Source organism: Lissotriton helveticus, chromosome 6 (assembly GCF_964261635.1).
Source record: "Lissotriton helveticus chromosome 6, aLisHel1.1, whole genome shotgun sequence".
NCBI classification, from domain to species: domain Eukaryota; kingdom Metazoa; phylum Chordata; class Amphibia; order Caudata; family Salamandridae; genus Lissotriton; species Lissotriton helveticus.
The window spans coordinates 1,959,009,636-1,959,028,122 of NC_136067.1; the positions used below are offsets into that span (position 1 = coordinate 1,959,009,636).

General features: G+C 42.1%; 1 protein-coding gene across 1 annotated transcript in view; it reads left to right on the forward strand.

Moving 5' to 3' along the window:
- OTOF (otoferlin) overlaps positions 1 to 18,487 on the forward strand; it is a 1,162,910-nt gene that overhangs the window by 1,018,073 nt on the left and 126,350 nt on the right. Inside the window, exons 31-33 of the mRNA XM_078649977.1 lie at positions 141 to 170; positions 8,674 to 8,799; positions 12,555 to 12,621. Coding sequence (XP_078506103.1) covers positions 141 to 170; positions 8,674 to 8,799; positions 12,555 to 12,621 — 223 coding nt within the window. The remainder of the gene's footprint in view (positions 1 to 140; positions 171 to 8,673; positions 8,800 to 12,554; positions 12,622 to 18,487) is intronic.

The window sequence follows — 18,487 nt, forward strand, 5'->3', positions numbered from 1 at the left end:
CTAATTTCAGTTTGCTCACTTGTGTTCCTAATCATTCCATTTCCAATGATCACTTAATATCTGCATACTCTTTCTGTGTGAAGTCTACCTAGTTTTATTTCATTATTTCGTATCCATTTTGTTTCATTTCCATATGACAGAACTCCGATGCCGTTGTGAAAATTGACCCGGTAAGTCCCTTCTTCAGGTTGCATATTTAGTGGAAGGTCTCATCTTCAATGGACTGAGGCCTGGTTGACCAAATATGGACTGATGGCATAGTTGGCTCATCATGCATGAAATTTGAGGCATGGCTTGTTTTGAGTCACAACTTTCCAAAATGTGTCACTGCCCTTTGATACAAGATAGCACAATGTTTGAATTTTTGAAAGCAATATCAAAATAAACGTCATTTCATGTTTTTCTCCATCACTTAGAGATGAAAAATACCAACAAATGTCCACTGGGTTAATATAGTGTCACAGTGCAAAAAGAATATCTCTAAAATAGTCTCATTGTCCATCTCTTCAACGTCTGTCAACATTTTAAAGTTTCAAAAAAGAAATTTGTACTTTTACTTACATATAGTATCTCAGCATAGTCTCATGTGGGTGGTCAAGTAAGGACCTGGCGCTCAATTGATTATTTCACACAATATCTAACACAATACTATTAACGGTTGCGGTGCTCTCAGTGGTAGAGCGATTCACCGCTCTCCCCAATAACGTGATCAATAGATCACTGTCAATACCAGATTCTAGCCTCAAGCACACGCTGTGTAAAGTGTTTACAGTACACAAAGATATGTTCAAAATCACAATCTGTATTCCAGAGTTATCTTTAATATCTTCTTTCTTTATAGCACAAAGCCAACATGAGTTCCGTCGTTAATGGGGAATACTCCACAACTTCCTCAGGACTATGGGCCATATGTATCAAAAAGTCATTTTGCGAATCTCAAATAGCGTTTTTTTGCGAATCGCTATTTGAGAATCGCAAAATGCTATGTATGTAGGATTTGCAATACATTTTGCGAATCCTACATATTCCTTAATTGCGAATCACAAAATACGATTCGCAATTAAGGAATACCTCCCCATTCATTCCTATGGGCCTAGAGGCCCATAGGAATGAATGGGAAGACATTCTCAATTTGTGATTAGCAATTAGCGAATCGCAAATTGAGAATGCAATTTTAAGGGTGCAAGGGAGTCAAAAGGACACCCTGTTGCACCCCTGAAATAAACATGGGTGCACATGTGGCACACATACATGCCCTAAGGGCATGTATGTGTGTCACATGGCACTTTGAAAAATTGAAAAAAGTAAATTTTTCAAAGAAATCGCGAATGCGATTCCTTAAGGCGAAATTGCACTTTTTTGGTGCTTCTTACATTGCATTTAAGGAATCGCTAAATTTGTGATTCCTTAAATGCAATCGCAAAATAAGGAATCGCAAATTTTGCGATTCCTTATTTTGCACACAGATTTGCTTCATACATACCATTTAGCAAAAATGCGATCGCAAACGCCGAAATTCTGCGAATTTCGGCGTTTGCGAACAAATTTGTGCTTGATAAATATGGCCCTAAATCATTCTAAAAAATATCAGTTACTTCACGCCGGTTTTACTTCCGTCCTGGATAAAATCAATATTGCACTCCTTTCAGTTATATCACTATGCCCTCAAACGTCCATGAATCGAAGTGCTGTTCATCAATCACAACGTCTTGTGCCGGACAGGTCTCTTATATCAAGACATCCACATCCATTTCTGAATGCAGCAAAAGAGCGTTTACGCTCCAGAATCCGCTGATGGAAGTAAAACTGACATTAAGAAACATATATTTTTTTTACTTATACAGGCTTTGTGGCTAGAAAAAAGAAGCAGTGACCGACAGGCCAAACAATTAAAGACAACTTTTTAGATTACGAGTCTGAACATATCGTTGTGTACGGTTAATACCTTACACAACGTGTGCTTGACGCTAGAATGTAGTCTCTCAGCATGCTGACCCCAATCTAATATTCAGCAATAATATATCAAACACCTTAAGCTCTACATCTCACCAAAGGATTGGTATTTGATGTGTGGAACATTAATCAATTTCTCCATGGACCAACTTCAGTTTTACTAGTTTCCCAAAAAGCATTGATTTCTCCAAATTCGACCAATCAAAATGCTTGGAACCAAATTTGTTCAGCGTTACCAGAATCTTGAGCCGTCGTCAGATTTTATCATTAAAGGTGAATTGATAAGAATACATTTTAAGGGGTGTATCGAAATCTTGTGTTTAATATATGTTCAGCCAAACTTAGGCCACCATAAACAAAACGTAAGCCAAAGATGGACTTAAGTGCATGGATTTTTATACCTACAAGAAACCTTACATTTACAGCGTCTATAATTTTCTCATTTACTCGTGACACTTAAACTGTCAGTGATAGTACAATTAAAGACTCTTTATTTCAGATATAAAATGAATATCATGCCAGCAACCTATCATGAAGCCTAAGATAGAGCATGTAATATATAGTATGTAATACACTGGATTCTCTTTGGGGCGAGGAGAGTGTCCGTTTCCAGAAGGGGAGTATAACTACAAAAATGTGGAAGAGGGAGGGAAGGGAAAAGAAAACCAGTAAGGACGGGCAAGACAATTGGGCTACAGACAGTAAATAAAAGTTGCCCTAGCTCCAAATCAGAGTGGTATGAATAACATGAATTGATGATGGAAACAGGCAAAATGGATAGGGAAAGTGAAGGATTGGGAGGGGAACAAAAGGATGAGAGCTTCAGAAAAAAGAAGAGGAAAAGAAAGGGAGGAGACAGGTAGTGTGAGGCATGGCCAGGCCAATACCCAAAGAAGTATAAAAGGGGGATTAAAATAGTGATATTCTACTGTGTCAGTGTAAAACCTTGTTACATAGTTAATCCCCTAACACATACCCTCTAGTTAAGCCAACCCTCGCAGCAGAACCCAGGGAAAATATATGCACAAACTGTTTATCAGGAGGTCCCAGAGAGCACCCCTGATCCGTCTCTATCCCCATCTCCAGAAGCCCTGTGCGCCATCACAGTCCAATCCTCTCCTGTTGAAAATTCCTCTCAGGGCAGTGGCCAAAACCCCTCTGAACCGCGAACGGCACACTTGCTACCATGTTTATGTAGCATCGTCGGGGTCCAGTGATTTTCTGCTGTTCTCCTTCTCTCTTTGCATTTCCTTCAATATATCTTCCATTCCATCTGTCTTTGTTTCACAAGTGCTGCCCGTTGCCCTGGGCAGTTGATATGGGGTGGCGGTACCTCAAGCTGCCCCTGTAGCGCTCCACTAAGCAGCGAGGTGTCTGGTATGATCCTTTCAGTGCCTCAATAAAAGAGACCTCCATGCAGGATCTCTGACCCATCCCATCACAAACCTACATTCTGGGCCTGTGACACTCAAGTCGCCTCATCACCTCTTATGTGTCAGGTTCCTGCTGTGTTGTGTAGCTCAGTGTTCACCCCTCTCAATGCACATCCTATCTGATGTTGGATTGGTAATGCTCCTCTACGGCTGGTGATGGTTGCTCTGTGCTGAATGGGGCATGGGCCTTTTATACTTGCACTCCTGGAAGATGGTCTGCTGACCCTCACAAGTACAATCCCCATAATTGTCGTTTGCTATTTGGTTTTTCCTATGTGTTTAATGCATTGGCACCATGTTCCATACCAACTGTGTCCTCAGGATGGGCACATTCCATGCAGCGAAAGATGAGGGAGTACTTGCATCAATGTCACAATCACTCTCATTTCATGTCTTTGTAGCAGCCTCTAGGACATTTCCCTTATAGACCCTGTAGTAGTTTCATATATGTCTGATTTCAGGGCTGCAATCAACGCTTAGCCAAGAAATCTGCCAGTCAAAAATATCTGGCTACAACTAAATTGGCTGCTTGTGCAGCCCTGTCCTTTGATCAGCTGGCAACAGCTCAACTCTGCCTGGGGTGACTGGCCTGGGACTCCCAAATAAGCATCATTGGTTACCGCGCCATCTCTTCAATGTAAGTAGGTGGTTACCATGTCATGACATCTCTTCAATGTGAGGCGGTCAAGACGAAGCCTCACAAAAGTCTACAAGTTCTGTTTGCTTAGGTTATAGGAAACTGAATATAGGCATCTTCTGATTCCCCAGTGCCATTCCCATGTCCCTTTTTCTAGATACGCACTGGACCTCTGGCACCAGGTCTAGTTTCTCATGATACGCCAGGTCCAAATTCTGATAATCACAAGGCTAGGAAGAAGCTTAGACCCACACATACTCTGTGCCCTGCTCCTTAGCAAGACCTCTGACTGCCCTGCCAACAGAAATACATGATAATACCCATCCTTTTTCCATATAAAGTTATGGAAATTTGGAATACCCTTGGCAGAAAGGCCCAATTTGGCCAGAGACCCGTCAGTATGCAAGTTTCCTAGTCCCATACCCTTACTTTCCTTACACCCACATGGGGGGAAATAGTTTGTATTTTATTGGTCTGTATTAAGAACCAACATCGTACAGAACATATGTAGCAAACTAGTAGCAAATACCACAGTAACATTGACATTAATGACCATGACAAAAGTGTATAAAATTATGAACCCACACAAAGTATTTATTTGAAGATGCATTTCCTCTGTATCCTAGCCTCAAATGCTGATAGCCAAGCTATGGCAACATGAGGAGTAATGTGGAGAGCTGCATAAAAGCCAGGCTGTAGGAGCCCGTGGATATAGCAGACTATGTCTGGGGAATAAGTCAGATGTCCTTAGCTGTGCTGCTCCATCCAAGCTTACATCCCTCACTCTCCCTACATGTACAAATGATCACGCCTTATGTATCACTGCTCATAAGATACCTTGGTCGTAGTGAAGAGATGAGTTTACTAACCCAATGTATGTGTCATATATAACTGATAGGTATAAAAGCAAAACTGTATGTCACTGATAACTAATGATAACACTAGCCAACCATATTAGGCCTAATGCATATCCGCATATAGGGGAAAAGTTGTTACGTATTAGACGTTGGCCTATAAGTCAGAAGGGAGAGGTCATTTAGGCCTGCAGACATGATATCACAAACCCTTGACACAGTGACATGTAGCAGACCAGTTGGAGCCATTACTGACCCTCTCACTGCGTTTAGTAACATTCATGTTGCAGTCAAGGATCCTTGAGGTCCCTATATCCTAATGCCCCAGCTCACACGCCCACAGTTCATTGACCTTGACATGGTTGGGATATATTGTCTTTAGTGTTTTTACATCGTCTTCCATGCTGTGTACCTATTGGCACCAATGGAAATTGCAATTCTTGCTGCATGTCTTTGCCTACTGCATGCAGTGTCTCTTGGTATAAGGCTCAGAATTGGTATGAATGCTCCCCTGCCATTACTTTCTTTTGGATTATGAGGCCATTTACCAGGTAATATAGACCCTCCAATGCCTTTCTTTATTTGATCACAGTTCATGCATTGTGTTTTTCTTCTACTTTTCTGTCTTTCTCTCTGAATAGCATGCTTGTTCACCGGGAGGTTTGATAGGATGGAAAGTTTATAGAAGACATTGTTCAGATTTTCCTTTGCAGCTGTTAGCATTGTCCTGGTTTGCCTGGAATCTCAATTTACATTTCGAGGCAGGGGTAATTGGGTTTAGGGATGGATGCCACACTATTAGTTCATGCCCGCTAAGGTATCCTCCTTTCGCACAGGTTGGGGCAACAGTAGGACAAAGGGATGACAGAACATACATATTGTATAAGTGTAGCCCCCATCTGGTATCTTGAGTGTTGAACCAAACATTACATTTAACCCAACCAGATGGGAAGGGTTCCAAAACGTCTGTGTCACGCCTCCAAATAGGATAACATTCCCTATAGATCCTTGTATTAACTGGAGCACATCACTTTACTGCTGCGAATGCATTTGGATTTATATTCCAGCCACAGAAAGTACGATGGCACTTTAATCACCATTCATTTCTTATATGGAAATAAAGAACTAGTCTATCAAAAAACAAATAGCTGTAACTATACATTGAGTTTTTGTGTTGAGTAATCCTTGATCACTTGTGGGTGCTATCTCTGGAGAGTTAGGTGCACCAAGGAAGTTTTGTTCATCGCATGCTAGTGTTCTACCATCATAGGACTTGGGTCACCCACCAGGGAGACTGCACATTAACCTCCTACTTCTCCAAGGAAAAGTCTCACATTGGTAGGTAATACATGTGACGCGGTTCAAGGATTCAGGAAACACTAAAAAAAGCACTAAATTAAGTCCAGTAAATTTAGAGTAGGAGGATAGCTATCCAACTGTTGGAGGTGCCCCTGTTGAGGGCAATGATAAGGTACATAAACTCAGAAACAAATAAATATGCTGGCCTGCAAAAAGATGAAACTGCAACCCAGGTGAAAGGATTGCAAGCTGACCAGAAATCTTCACATGAAGGGTACACAAACCTTGTACAGCTCTTCCACCTGCAGCCACAACTGCTATTGCTTTTGCCCATTTCCCTAGAATACTAGAAGTTAGACCTAGAGGTGCAGAGGTCCAGAGAAAATCATGGCAGAACATATAAGGTAAGACAAGGAAAGAGAAGAGATGATAAGTAAAAAGCCGGTCAAGGAAAGAGCAAGCAACAGTGCCTAGAGCTTAAAAAGTAAGAGTAAGAGGCAGTGAAAGCAACCCATCATCCACTGTAGGTACACTGGGTGCCACCAGTCCTGTTCTTTTCCTATTGTCCCCAAGAAGCTTAAAGGAAACCATCGGTGCTGACGTGCTTGTGCCGCAGGGCGCCCTTGATCTGGAATTTCCAGAGGTTGCCTTCATTATGAAGACTAACCGCTATATGTATCAACAAACCATTTTGCATTTCCTAAATAGCGAATTTTAAGGAATCGCTATTTAGGAAATGCAAAACGGTATGTATGTACAAAATCGCTTTCCAATAGCGATTCCTTAGCATTCCTTAATTTGAGATTAGCAAATTGTCAATCGCAAATTACCCCTTCATTTCCATGGGCCAGGAGGCCCATAGGAATGAAAGTGCAATTTGCAATTAGCACTTTGCTGATCGCAAATTAGGGATGTTTCCAAGGGTGCAGGGGTGTCTCAAGAACACCCTGCTGCACCCCTGAAAAAGACATTTGGGGGCATATGGCGCACATACATGCCCTAAGGGCATGTATGGGCGTCATATGGCACCTTTGGTTTTTATCAAAAAAGATTTTTGATAAGAATTCGCAAATTACCACCAACTAGAAGTTGGTGGTAATTTGCTACTCCTTAATGGCATTTTTTGCATTTTATTTGTTTGATACATTGCATTTAAGGAATCGCAAAATTTGCAATTCCTTAAGTGCAATCGCAAAATAAGGATTAGCAAATTTTGCTAATCCTTATTTTGCATCAAACTTGTTTGATACATTCCATTTGTCTATTTAGCATTCGCAAAGGCCGAAATTCGCAGAATTTCGGCCTTTGCGAATGCTAAATAGCTTGATACATATAGCGGTAACTCTCAGGTTGTTCCACCAATTTGCAGCTAGAATGGAGAAGGTTCTGCCACCATTGCTTTGGTGTCTGGCGTGAGATCAGAAGTTTGTTCCTTGCTTTAGATCACTGAGATCTCATCAGAGATATCTCGGAGGCTTGCTATTCATTAAAAACCTTTACGCAAAGTCTTCTTTATTAACTGTACAGAGTGGGTAAAACATAATCCGATGTTCTACAGGCAACCACTAGAATGCCCAAAGGCGGAGGTGAAATTTGTGACACCTCATCAGCAGGTGAGCTGAGGTATATTGAATGAGTTGCAATATTTGTAAGAAATAGACTGGTAGCCTAATGTTAAAATAAGTTGCATTCTTGTACTTGCCGAATTTTTGTTGTCCTCATTTAACATAAGTACATGACTTCTAAGAAAAATAAAAATAAAATGGACACCACTAACGGATATTTCATGTTCCTTATTAAATGTTTTTTCTCAAAGATGCATGTATTGACCCTTCTTCCTTGTCCTACCGTCTTGGGTGTGAAGTCTATGGTTGAACCAGTGTGTTAGTCTTAATTGTGTGTTGAAACACCTTGTGTATATTGTTACACAATTACTTTGTGACTCTTCAGCACTTCTCCTTACTCATGGTACCTGGTGTGCGGCCATGCTTAAGCAGTTGTGAGTGGCTATGATGATCAGCCACTCAAAGTAAGCTAATCATTAATCAATCAGGATTTTTAAAGTGCAGCAAATCACCCATGAGGGTCTCAAGAGGCTTGTGTTGCTTGCTGTCTGGTGGTGGTCTGTTCATTCAAACAGCCAGGTCTCGAGTCCTTTCCTGAACTCTGGCTAATCATTTTTTTTTATTGTTTTGCCATTATTGTCACTCTTTCTTTCACTCTCACTCATACTCTTTTATCTCTCTGCCTCTCTCCTCGCTTCCTATCTCTCTCTCCTTTCTCATTCGCTTTCTCTTGCACTCTCTGCTGTCCGCCTCTCGTGCTGTCTCGCCTTTTTTTCTCTTCAATCTTTGGCTCTACCATCTTTCTTTCCTTCTCTCTCTCTTTGCCTGTCTCTTTCCATCTCTCTCTCTTGCTTTTGTTCCTTGCTCTCTCTCTCTTTCTTTCACTCTCATTTCTCATTCTCCCTCCTCCTTTCTCTTGCTTGCTACCTCAGAGTGAAGAAGATAAGGAGAAAAAGAAGAAGAAGAAGAAAGGCGAGGAGATAGAAGAAGAGGAGCCGGATGAAAGTATGCTGGACTGGTGGTCTAAATATTTTGCTTCCATTGAGACCCTGAAAGAGGTGAGAAACCAGCCGCATCCACCAAGTAGGCATTCCCAGGGCTCTGATTAACAAAGTGAATAAGAATTCCAACTCAGGGGCATATGCTCAAGGAAGTAGCGGAGTGAGGCGTTAGCCGTCATGGCTTAACATCTTAATCTGCCACTTCTGAAACTCAAGGCTGCACCATATTTACAAGAATATAGTGCAGCCTTGCTTTTTCACCTGCGCTGGCACTACACTTAGCAGTGAAGCACCAATGCAGGCACCCTTGCATCATAGTGCAAGGGTGTCTGGTTGCAGGGGAAAGATTGTTTATGTACACGAAGGTCCCCCTTCCTGTACATAATCTTTAAATGCTATTTTGTCATTTCTATGTGTGCTGCTTCATGCAGCACACATGGAAGTCACAAAATGGCTTTCTTTCTTAAGATTGTTTTTGTACAGAAAGGGGGACCTCCTATTTAGACTGCCCTTGTAAATAGGGGGCAGCGTCAAAATCAATGGGTGTTGCGGTGGAACGCACACCGCAACACCCACTTCCCACCCCTTCCTCGCTAAGCATAGCGTGAAACGGGCCCTTACTTACAAGGCAGCTTTAAACACATTAAGTTAAGCCACGTTAAGTGGCTTAACGCTGCCTTGTAAATAAGGCAATGCCCTTATCACCACTACAACTTCGTAAAAAGTGACGTTGCTGTGGCGATAGGAGCTTGTACATATGCCCCTCATTTCTGTATGATTTGTAAGTTTTTCTCTCATTGGTAACAATGATCCTGCTAAGTGTAAAAGCTTCACATGTGGGTGGCTAATCCAGGCTACCATGAGCAGATATAATATCCCCCCATGCTTTTGTAGCATTTAGAGACATTTATTACCTTCAAATATCTGTTTGGAGCAAGGACTTGTTAGATATTAGAGGATTGGAAGTTTCCCTGAAGGGTTATTTGCAACTGAACCAGTCTTGTTGTAAGAGGTTTGCGACAAAGGAGCTGTTTTGCATTTGATACTTTTTGAAGTTCATATCAATGCACTTCCATGGTTGCTTTGGACCACAGAAGCTTTGCATAGTACAATTGAAAACCTTGCATGACTGGTGATCTAGATGGCCTAGTAACAAGAGTGGCTGAATTGAGTGTCCTGACTGTACTTGCAAAGCATTGTGGGATTAGCTGTTTCTATTTGACCCACAGTTATAATGCTTCAACAGATGATACACAATAGATACTAAGTGCAAGTGATATGCCACAATGCAGTAATGTGTGGAAGCATGTACGCTTATACCAGTAAATCTATTAGCACAAATATTACATTTTAGCAAATATTTTGATCACATTAATTTCAATATTACGTAAACAAATACAAATAAATGTTGTTGAACTGTATAGACTGTATCATCTCTGAACATGGCCAAAAGTATTGTACAATCTAACAGGGGGCAGAATAACCTTTAGATGTTCTTTGGCAGAGGGGAAAAGGGATGGGAATTTGAAGAGGAGAGAGGAGCATTTTCAGTTCCTTTCTGAAAGTGTGATGTTTTTATCTGGTGATGATGCTGAACGTAACATGTTCCAAAGACTGAGTGCCTACATTGTAAAGTGCCTTCCATATCAGGAACTCAACTCTGTTTTCAGGCGGTGTGGTAGGTCCTTCTTCAAGGAATGCAGAGATGATTGTCGCTCCTTACTACAATTTTTGACAGTATTTCTGATTAAGGCAGAAGGTATTGAAGGTCATTTGTTAAACTGAGTCTTGTCCATTTAGAAGGGAGGAGGGACCGGGATTCCTTTCCAGCTTGTAGTCTAGCTTTCCTGGATGTCTTTAAATCTGGATATTTGGTACTTCCATAAGAGGTACAGAGAATTTAAGTAGTCTGGCCAGAAGAAGTTCTTAGTAGATCAGATTTTTTCTGAACAGATCAGGCACTTGAAATGGCATATGATAGATGTTAGGTGCAGCTCACTGGTATAATTTAGAGATTGAACATCATGGCTAAGTCGATAGTGCCTATAGGCTCTGGTGCTGGGAACGAGGGTTTGGAGGTGGTGTAGTGGTGTAGTTGCTGCTATTAAATTTGAAGTTGTGAACCATCGATTGCGCTCGTGTTCATTAGGTCTGAGGCTGTGACTGGCTGTCCATGGATTGACACTGGATAGGCAGTTTTCCAAGGCTTAGTGTAGGGCACACTAGTTGATACAGCAGGAGAGTTGTGTTCCATGAGCAGAGGAGTAGTAGAAGTAGTAGGGTTCAAAGATCTTTAGGAGTTGGGGGTAATATTATCAGATTAGATGATGAAGACAATCCTTGAGAAACTCTACACGACCCAGTAGATGTCAAATGGAAAGCATGGTGGATAGAGGGGCTGTAAGAAGGAGGCAGGTTGGGGGAGTGGAATGTGATGCTGTTCATATTTCAGAGAGCTGACAGGACATGGTTTGTGATGTACCCTGAACTTTCCTCAAGTAGTTTCATGTATCTATACTTTTGAGGACTTTAGCACTAATATTGAGGAGCGAAGGGTTTCTTCAAGGTCCAAGGAAAAAGTTAGACCACGGTTGTCCACGGTTTATGGAATTTAAGCTAATTAAGTTGTTTCTCACTGGTTTTCATTAAGGTGGGAAGATTGTGGTGGGACTGTACGTAATCATGATTTTGGGTTTAAAGCTTTGTCTGTTTATTTGAAGGACTAGTTTAGGAGATGACACAGAACACTGGAGTAAAGGTTGTGTGTCGGTGATAGGTGTGGACATTTTGGAACTATTGTTTAGTTAGGGCTCGGTCTCCTTAGCTTTGCCTTATGGTGGTGGCTTTGAGGTCGATTGAATAATGTGAATATGTTTGTTGATATTGTTGAAAAAATATGTTGCATTACAGTTGGGATTAATTGGAAGGTCACAGAAGAGGAGGTTCATATTTTGAGAGAGGATTTAGTGCCGTTCACATGGGTCATTTTTAGAGTCGGTGATCTTTAAGTGAGATGTTTTTCCTGATACTTTTATGATCTTATGTGTAAGATCGAATAAAGGATTTGATTGATTGATTGATTGATTGATTGATTGAGATGTTCTTTCTTTTCTGTATAGAATATGATGTGATTTCCTGTAAGGATTGATTTTCATTGTTTGAGGTGGCTGAGGGATTTACTCAAAGTTGACTCAGCTCTTTGTCATTTTTGTTTTAACCCCTCCCATGCTGGTGACGGAACCGCTCTGTCACCAGCCACGGACGCGCTGTGCTGATGACGGAGCGGTTCCGTCACGGCAAGCTCGGCACCCCTGCGCGGAGCGGATTCCGTGCCTGCGCTGGACGTTCTGTTGAGCGGGGGAGGGGCCGTGACGGAACCGCTCCGTCATAAGTACAGCGCACCCAAGGCTTGTCACGGAACGGTTCCGTCACGAGCATGGGAGCGCCGCGTGGCCCCCCCACCCCCCTAGCACTGCGGCGGAATTGCCGCCGCAGTGCTAGGGGTTAAAGTAATTATGTAGTCAATGGGGTAGCCCAATGCCTTTTATTGGGTCTTTTTGCTTTACCAAGAGGTTAGACAATATATGGGTTTTCCGGGGTCCTGGAGTTTAATGGATGAAGAACAGCATATAGCACAGAGTGATTATATGAATCTGTTTAAATCTTGTAATGCATGTAGGTGGCATTATACAGTATGTAGAGATGTTTTTCAATGCCACCAGACTGGAGAAGTAGGTGGCAGAAAGAAACGGCTGAATGATTTCGTAGGTTGCAGAACTATTAACCAATTGTGTTTTTTTGGCACTATATAGCAACTTCGGCAACAGGAAGTTGCGGCGGCAGAGGCAGAAGAGAAGGAAGACATGGAGATCGCAGAGGGTAATTTGCAAAAGTCAGACACGGTGTCATGTGAACCAATCCCCCATCCTGATTCAAATGTCCCATGATGTGCTGCAGAAAATGTGCAGCGCCACTCTCAAGCTCAGACCTAATATAGTGGCTTACTTGGCCTGGTATGCAACATCACTGGGGCTTCTGCTAGACCGCTCAAAATACAGTGCACCGACACGAAGCACCAAAATCCACATGTTACGCCCGAAATGTCAGGGCAGAACTTGTAATAGATGCTAATTAGCACCCTGTTAAAATCTGAACCCTGAGAATTGGTTTCCTGCTCGACAATTATAATCAAGGCCTACGTCACTATTTAATTCCCAGTAACCTCCTTACCAACCAAAATAGTACTCTTCTAAGGGTTTAAAGTTTAGATTCCTTCCTCACAGGTATCAAATTTTCACATCACTAGTCCTGATCCTCAGCTCTAGAAGAAGGTAATGCCTCAATCTAGACAGCTCTCCACTGTGTGACCATGTGATTGTTACTGGAAAGGCTCCACAGTCCTGTTCCGGACCCGGTGGTCATTGTGGTTGGAGCTAGCCTTTCCTTTACCGCTGGCTTAGAGTCCAGAATTTCTGCTTCTAAGTCCTGGTTTCAGTCTTTGCTCTGGGACAGATATTAAATGGTGCAGTCCATTCTATACTTATTTTCTATCTCCAGCTTTTTTCCACAAAAAGCTATGGTACCCTTCTTCCAATGGGGTCATTTAGAGCATTATTTACGCATTTCATCATTTTGCACTCAAATTTAAGTTCAAGCGCAAAGCCCAAATGCCCAATGAGCATCATTTAACCATAAAACGATGGGTAGCGCTCACGTATCCATTTTGCTCTACCATCTGGATCTAAATGAGATCCTAAGGCATTACACAAGTGCAAATATGGCAAATAAAGCAAACTCTGCAACATGCAGCATCTGCATCATATACCTTCAGAATATGTCACCACGATTCAAAATAAATGTAGCTATCTAATATAAAAATATAATGTCACAGACAGTTTTAGTCTTAATTCCTTCACACACTTTCGAAAAATTGACTGCGACTGAATTCCAACAAAGGAATTTGTGTGCAAGACAGACATTTTAACAGTATTTAATGGTAATAATGAGAGGAGTCTTTAGAGTTATCTCCCCAAATTGGATAAAATAATTATCTCAACTTTTCAGGGGTTGAATGTTTTGTAAACACAAAGTGTTTACTGTTCAATACGAGGGCGAGCGTGCTAGCCCACAGGACCACCACGTAGAATTATGGCAATGTGGGCAGGATAGATATGTGCCCATCAGGCATTAAGAATTTACTTCCTTTCAGAAAAATCCAGACCAGCCAATGCCAGCCCTCAGGGCTTCATCGCTTGCTCGCTCTAGGTTACCCTTTGCATGCCACACTCCCACAATGAGTCCCAGGATGCTAGTAACGTGTATTGCTTTTGACAAGATGGTTAATAAGGGAGACTCAAGGAAGATCCCTCACCAGACACGTGTCACCCCACCTCACCCAAGGCCAGATTGCAAATTGGCTGTAACATTTGCAGATTACACAGATTACACTGGTGCCAGTGCAACATGTCTCCCTCTAGCAAGTTAAAAATAAAACTAGCACCGTTCGACCAATCATAAAAGAAAATATTTCTCTAGTGAGCTAGTCCATATGGTAGTCAAAAATTGCACTAGTCCGATATATGAAATCTGCCCTTGCGGCTTTATGCCAATGCCGCCCTTGCTGAGATGCTTGGCACAGCCAATCAGCACGTGGCAGATCTTACTTAGAGCTTACTTACCACTGGGACACAATTAGCTGCATTCATACAGATGACATCTTTTCTGTCCAAGCATGAACTAATCTCCTTGGCTGATAACATTGTTTGTGGAAAGGTAGGGGTAATCAAAAGAATGAAAGAACGAAGAGTCAAAGGAAAACATTATTTGGAGGTCTGAGTAAAATAGAAAATTGCTGATAAAATAAACTAAAAAAAAACTGGATCAACAAGTCCTTTCTGGTATTCTGGTGTGCATTGCCTTGTATCTAGGAGGAAGCTGAATATGCCCCCAGTGCACCCCTCTTGCAATGATTTGTGGTGGTGTGCTTGCATGTGTGTTGGTGTCTCATCTCTCTCTTTGCCAGCATGCCTGTGTTCTCCACTGCGCACTGTGTGATCACATTTTTCAGTCCACCACATTCTCATCCATGTGGCAAAGAGGCCATGAAAGTTGGCATGCAAACGTACAGTACTAGTATCAAGGAGAGGGTGCAATGACCCTTCTAGATGTTAACCGCAAACTCTGAAAATCACTGCTTTACCTCTGTTACCGTCGCTGATGGACGACATGGGTAGATATCATGGATCAAACCCAGTCTCTCAGAACTCCAACACTGTGCATCATAAATACAGACATTCAACACTTAGAGCTCTGTGGTAATGGCAGAAACATGTAGATCTGCGTTAAAGCACATTTCTACCATTACTGTGGATCTACAGCAATACAGAAATACCACAGTTCATCACAGAAACACTGTGGTTACTTCCTATCAACACAAAACATATGGAAACCAAAGTCAAATAAATGTGGCAGAAACTTCATTCACACGTCATTCCCCATTTATTTCCCCAATACCGCAAAATATATATTGGAAACGCAGGTCTAGTGTTGACATTACCGGCAGGCATTTCAGATATATTTTAAACATGTCCAGCAAGTCGTATAACAACCAGTTAAAACATTGTTTCAGTCGGTCATTACCACAAATGTTCAGCAGCAAAAAATATGGTAAAGACAGAGGCATTTCCAGAAATCAGCAGAAGGTGGACAGTATAACATAACACTTGCCAGTAATATCCAGAAATGTTTGTATATTCCAGAGAGTCTGGAAACCTAAGTGTTAGACATTTTGCCCTTTACTGAAGATTACCAGTAGAGTTGAAGTGGCTGTCTTAATCTGGCAGTAATATAGGGCAGTAACATTACCACTATTGGACATTACCTCCAGATTGTGCACACAACTCTAAATAAGCTAGCCTGTCTACTAATTGTCACATGTGCTACAGATTAACATTATACTAACCCCCCTAAAAACGTATAACATACATATACCCCACATATTTACCCTGAAACATCCATACACCAGCAATAAGCATTCTTTTGCTGGATACTGTCACGATTTTCCTGGAAATTTAGCCTCCATACCATAGGCTAAGCCCTAGAATGCGGCTACAGATTAGAACCAACATTCATAAAAAGGATACCCTGATTTTTGAGGAAAGGAATGAAGTCTTCAAACATGTACTGTCAGATGCCAGTTCAAGATACTCACGCACGCCTACAAAGCCCTTCACCACCTAGGATCTGCCTACCGTTATCATCGATTAAACTTCTACCAACTTGCTAAACACCTTTGCTCCTCTTCCCTCGCCCACACCCCTACCATCCATCGCAGCCACAGCAGTGGCCGCTCCTTCTCCTACATCGCTGCCAAGACCTGGAACGACCTTCCCCCCAGCTCCTTACAGCCATCTCGCTGGCACATTTCAGAAAGAGACCCAAGACCTGCCTTTTCGACTGAGACACAGTGCCCAGATACCCCTAGGAGTGGCAGTGTTGTGCTTTACAAATGCTATTTGATTGATTGAACAGGTTTATTATCAAGGATAGCATACCATATACTCGTGTAAAGAGCTATTGGAACCAGCCCTGAACTGAATGCTTCAAGCATATGTAATTATACATAAAAGCTATGACTATGATGTATAGTAAAATGTGGCACACAGATAGGGAAGTGTTTTCTTTATTTCTGCAGGGTGAATTAGTAGTTAACACTGCAGCAAGGAATACTGCAATAATATGCCTTTTAGAAGAAAAAACAGCTGTAACGTGCTGTAGTTGTTCCAGAGCCACTCAGCATGACTTCTCTACACGAATGTGCTGATTAGGATAGAACAGACAGCAAACAAAAGTCCTGCCTGGAAGAGAGAGTCTTTTAATGCGTAATTACATTTTTAATGGCACCTTTGCTGCTGCAGTGTGCATTAGTGGTGCAGCAAGCATAATATGACGCTGCAGTTCTGGAACATTTAGAAGAAAATGCCCTCCATAGGGTGCAAAGCGGTACAAAAGGGGGTGGTGGCAGAGTGGGCTAAAGAACGGTGATGGATTAAATCCAGATCTGTTGACTGGGTGTGAGTGTTTGATTGGTTCAGATGCTCCGTCCGTCACCACCACCCCCTTTTGTACCGCTCCGTAGGGTGCAAGCATCAATCCATCGAACCAGATTGATGACTCTCAGTTCATCACTCACGAGGGCATTCAGGCACTAAGATACACACTGATGGGTGGCATCATTTGAATAGCCAGGTCTTGAGTCCCCTTCTGAATTCGATTCTGAATTTGGCATAGATGGACAAACCTTTCAGGACTTGTATGTGAGGTCTTCATCACAGTAACCTGTGCATTGCATAGGACAGTACATGCTGTATAGCTAAGTTCCACCTTGAAACAGCTTTGGGAGAGTGGACAGAACACATTCACATCTAGATGGGTAAAAGAAAAGATTTTCATCCTGAAGCAGGACAGGTTCACACCAAAATCATTCCTATCCGAAACGGTACTCACAGAAATGCCCTTTCATTGTATTAACATTAATCAACTCGAAATCTTGCACCCTCTAAAGAACTCACCTCCCATTCTTGCCTCTAACACACCACTACCATTTCCCCAGATTCATCTAAGTATTCTTTTACCTTTAACTTTTATTGGCTTAGCGGTGCCTGCTGACCCTGACAGCCTTCCATGTTCTGCCCCGCTCTATGATCCAATGCTTTGGACTACAGGTTTCTCAGCCTCCCTGCCCACTTCAGGACCAAGGATGACAAACCACTTGATCCTTTACTGTGGTCTCCCCTTTTACAGCCATAACAAATCGATGTGATGTCCATTTTACTTCTCCAGAGCTTTTCCTCCACGTACAACGCAATACATTAAACATGGCCGCCCATTTCTGTAACCAGGAATCTCTACTCCAGCAATTCTTTACTACCTGGGAGGGTGGAGGACATCACATTTAACTTTGGCTCACCATGTTCCAGGCATTATCTCATGCTTTCATTACTTGGTCATTCTTCTCCCTACTCTTATCCCCAGACACAAAGACTACTTCATTGAATGGCTTCTCTGTTGCTTCCAACAGAAAAATACAAATGCTGGGTAGATCCATCTATTACTTGAACTCTTTTGCAACAGCTTCACTCCTTATTTTCTCTGCTCCACCTGGCTCCACTTCACCCATCCCTGTCTGACTTCCCCCAGATGCAGGCCCTGTAATCCTTAGCCCCCCACTACCTATTATACTCTGCATGCCCCAAAAAACATACTTGCGGAAATAGTCCTAAACTACCAGAACTCTCAGGTGCATTCACACACAGATCCTGTCCGGGTAACTCCTGCCCTAAAGACAGGGCATGTAATTGCTCTCCTATTATATGTACTTCAGCCTTTCTCCTTTACCCATCCTATCAGTATACATTTACTGAACTCCCTCTGTTGGGTTTGTAGTCCCGAAAATAAAAGGAGATGGTTACTGGTCTCCACAGATTTAAAAACTTGTCAAAAAATGGTGGGAAAAATCCTTCTGGTCTAATGGTACTCCCACCAACAAGGATTCCTGCTGATCCCCTTCTAACATAGTAAACAAATGTACTGGAAACCAATATCAGTTTTAGTGGATTGTATTCACCAGTAGTCAGCAGAATTGGAATTTCTCTGGCAGACTTGTGCTGAATTGAAACCTCTGCAACTCTTGTTTGATGGAAGCGACGTCAACAAACTTCAGATTTCCATTTTTCACCCTAGACTC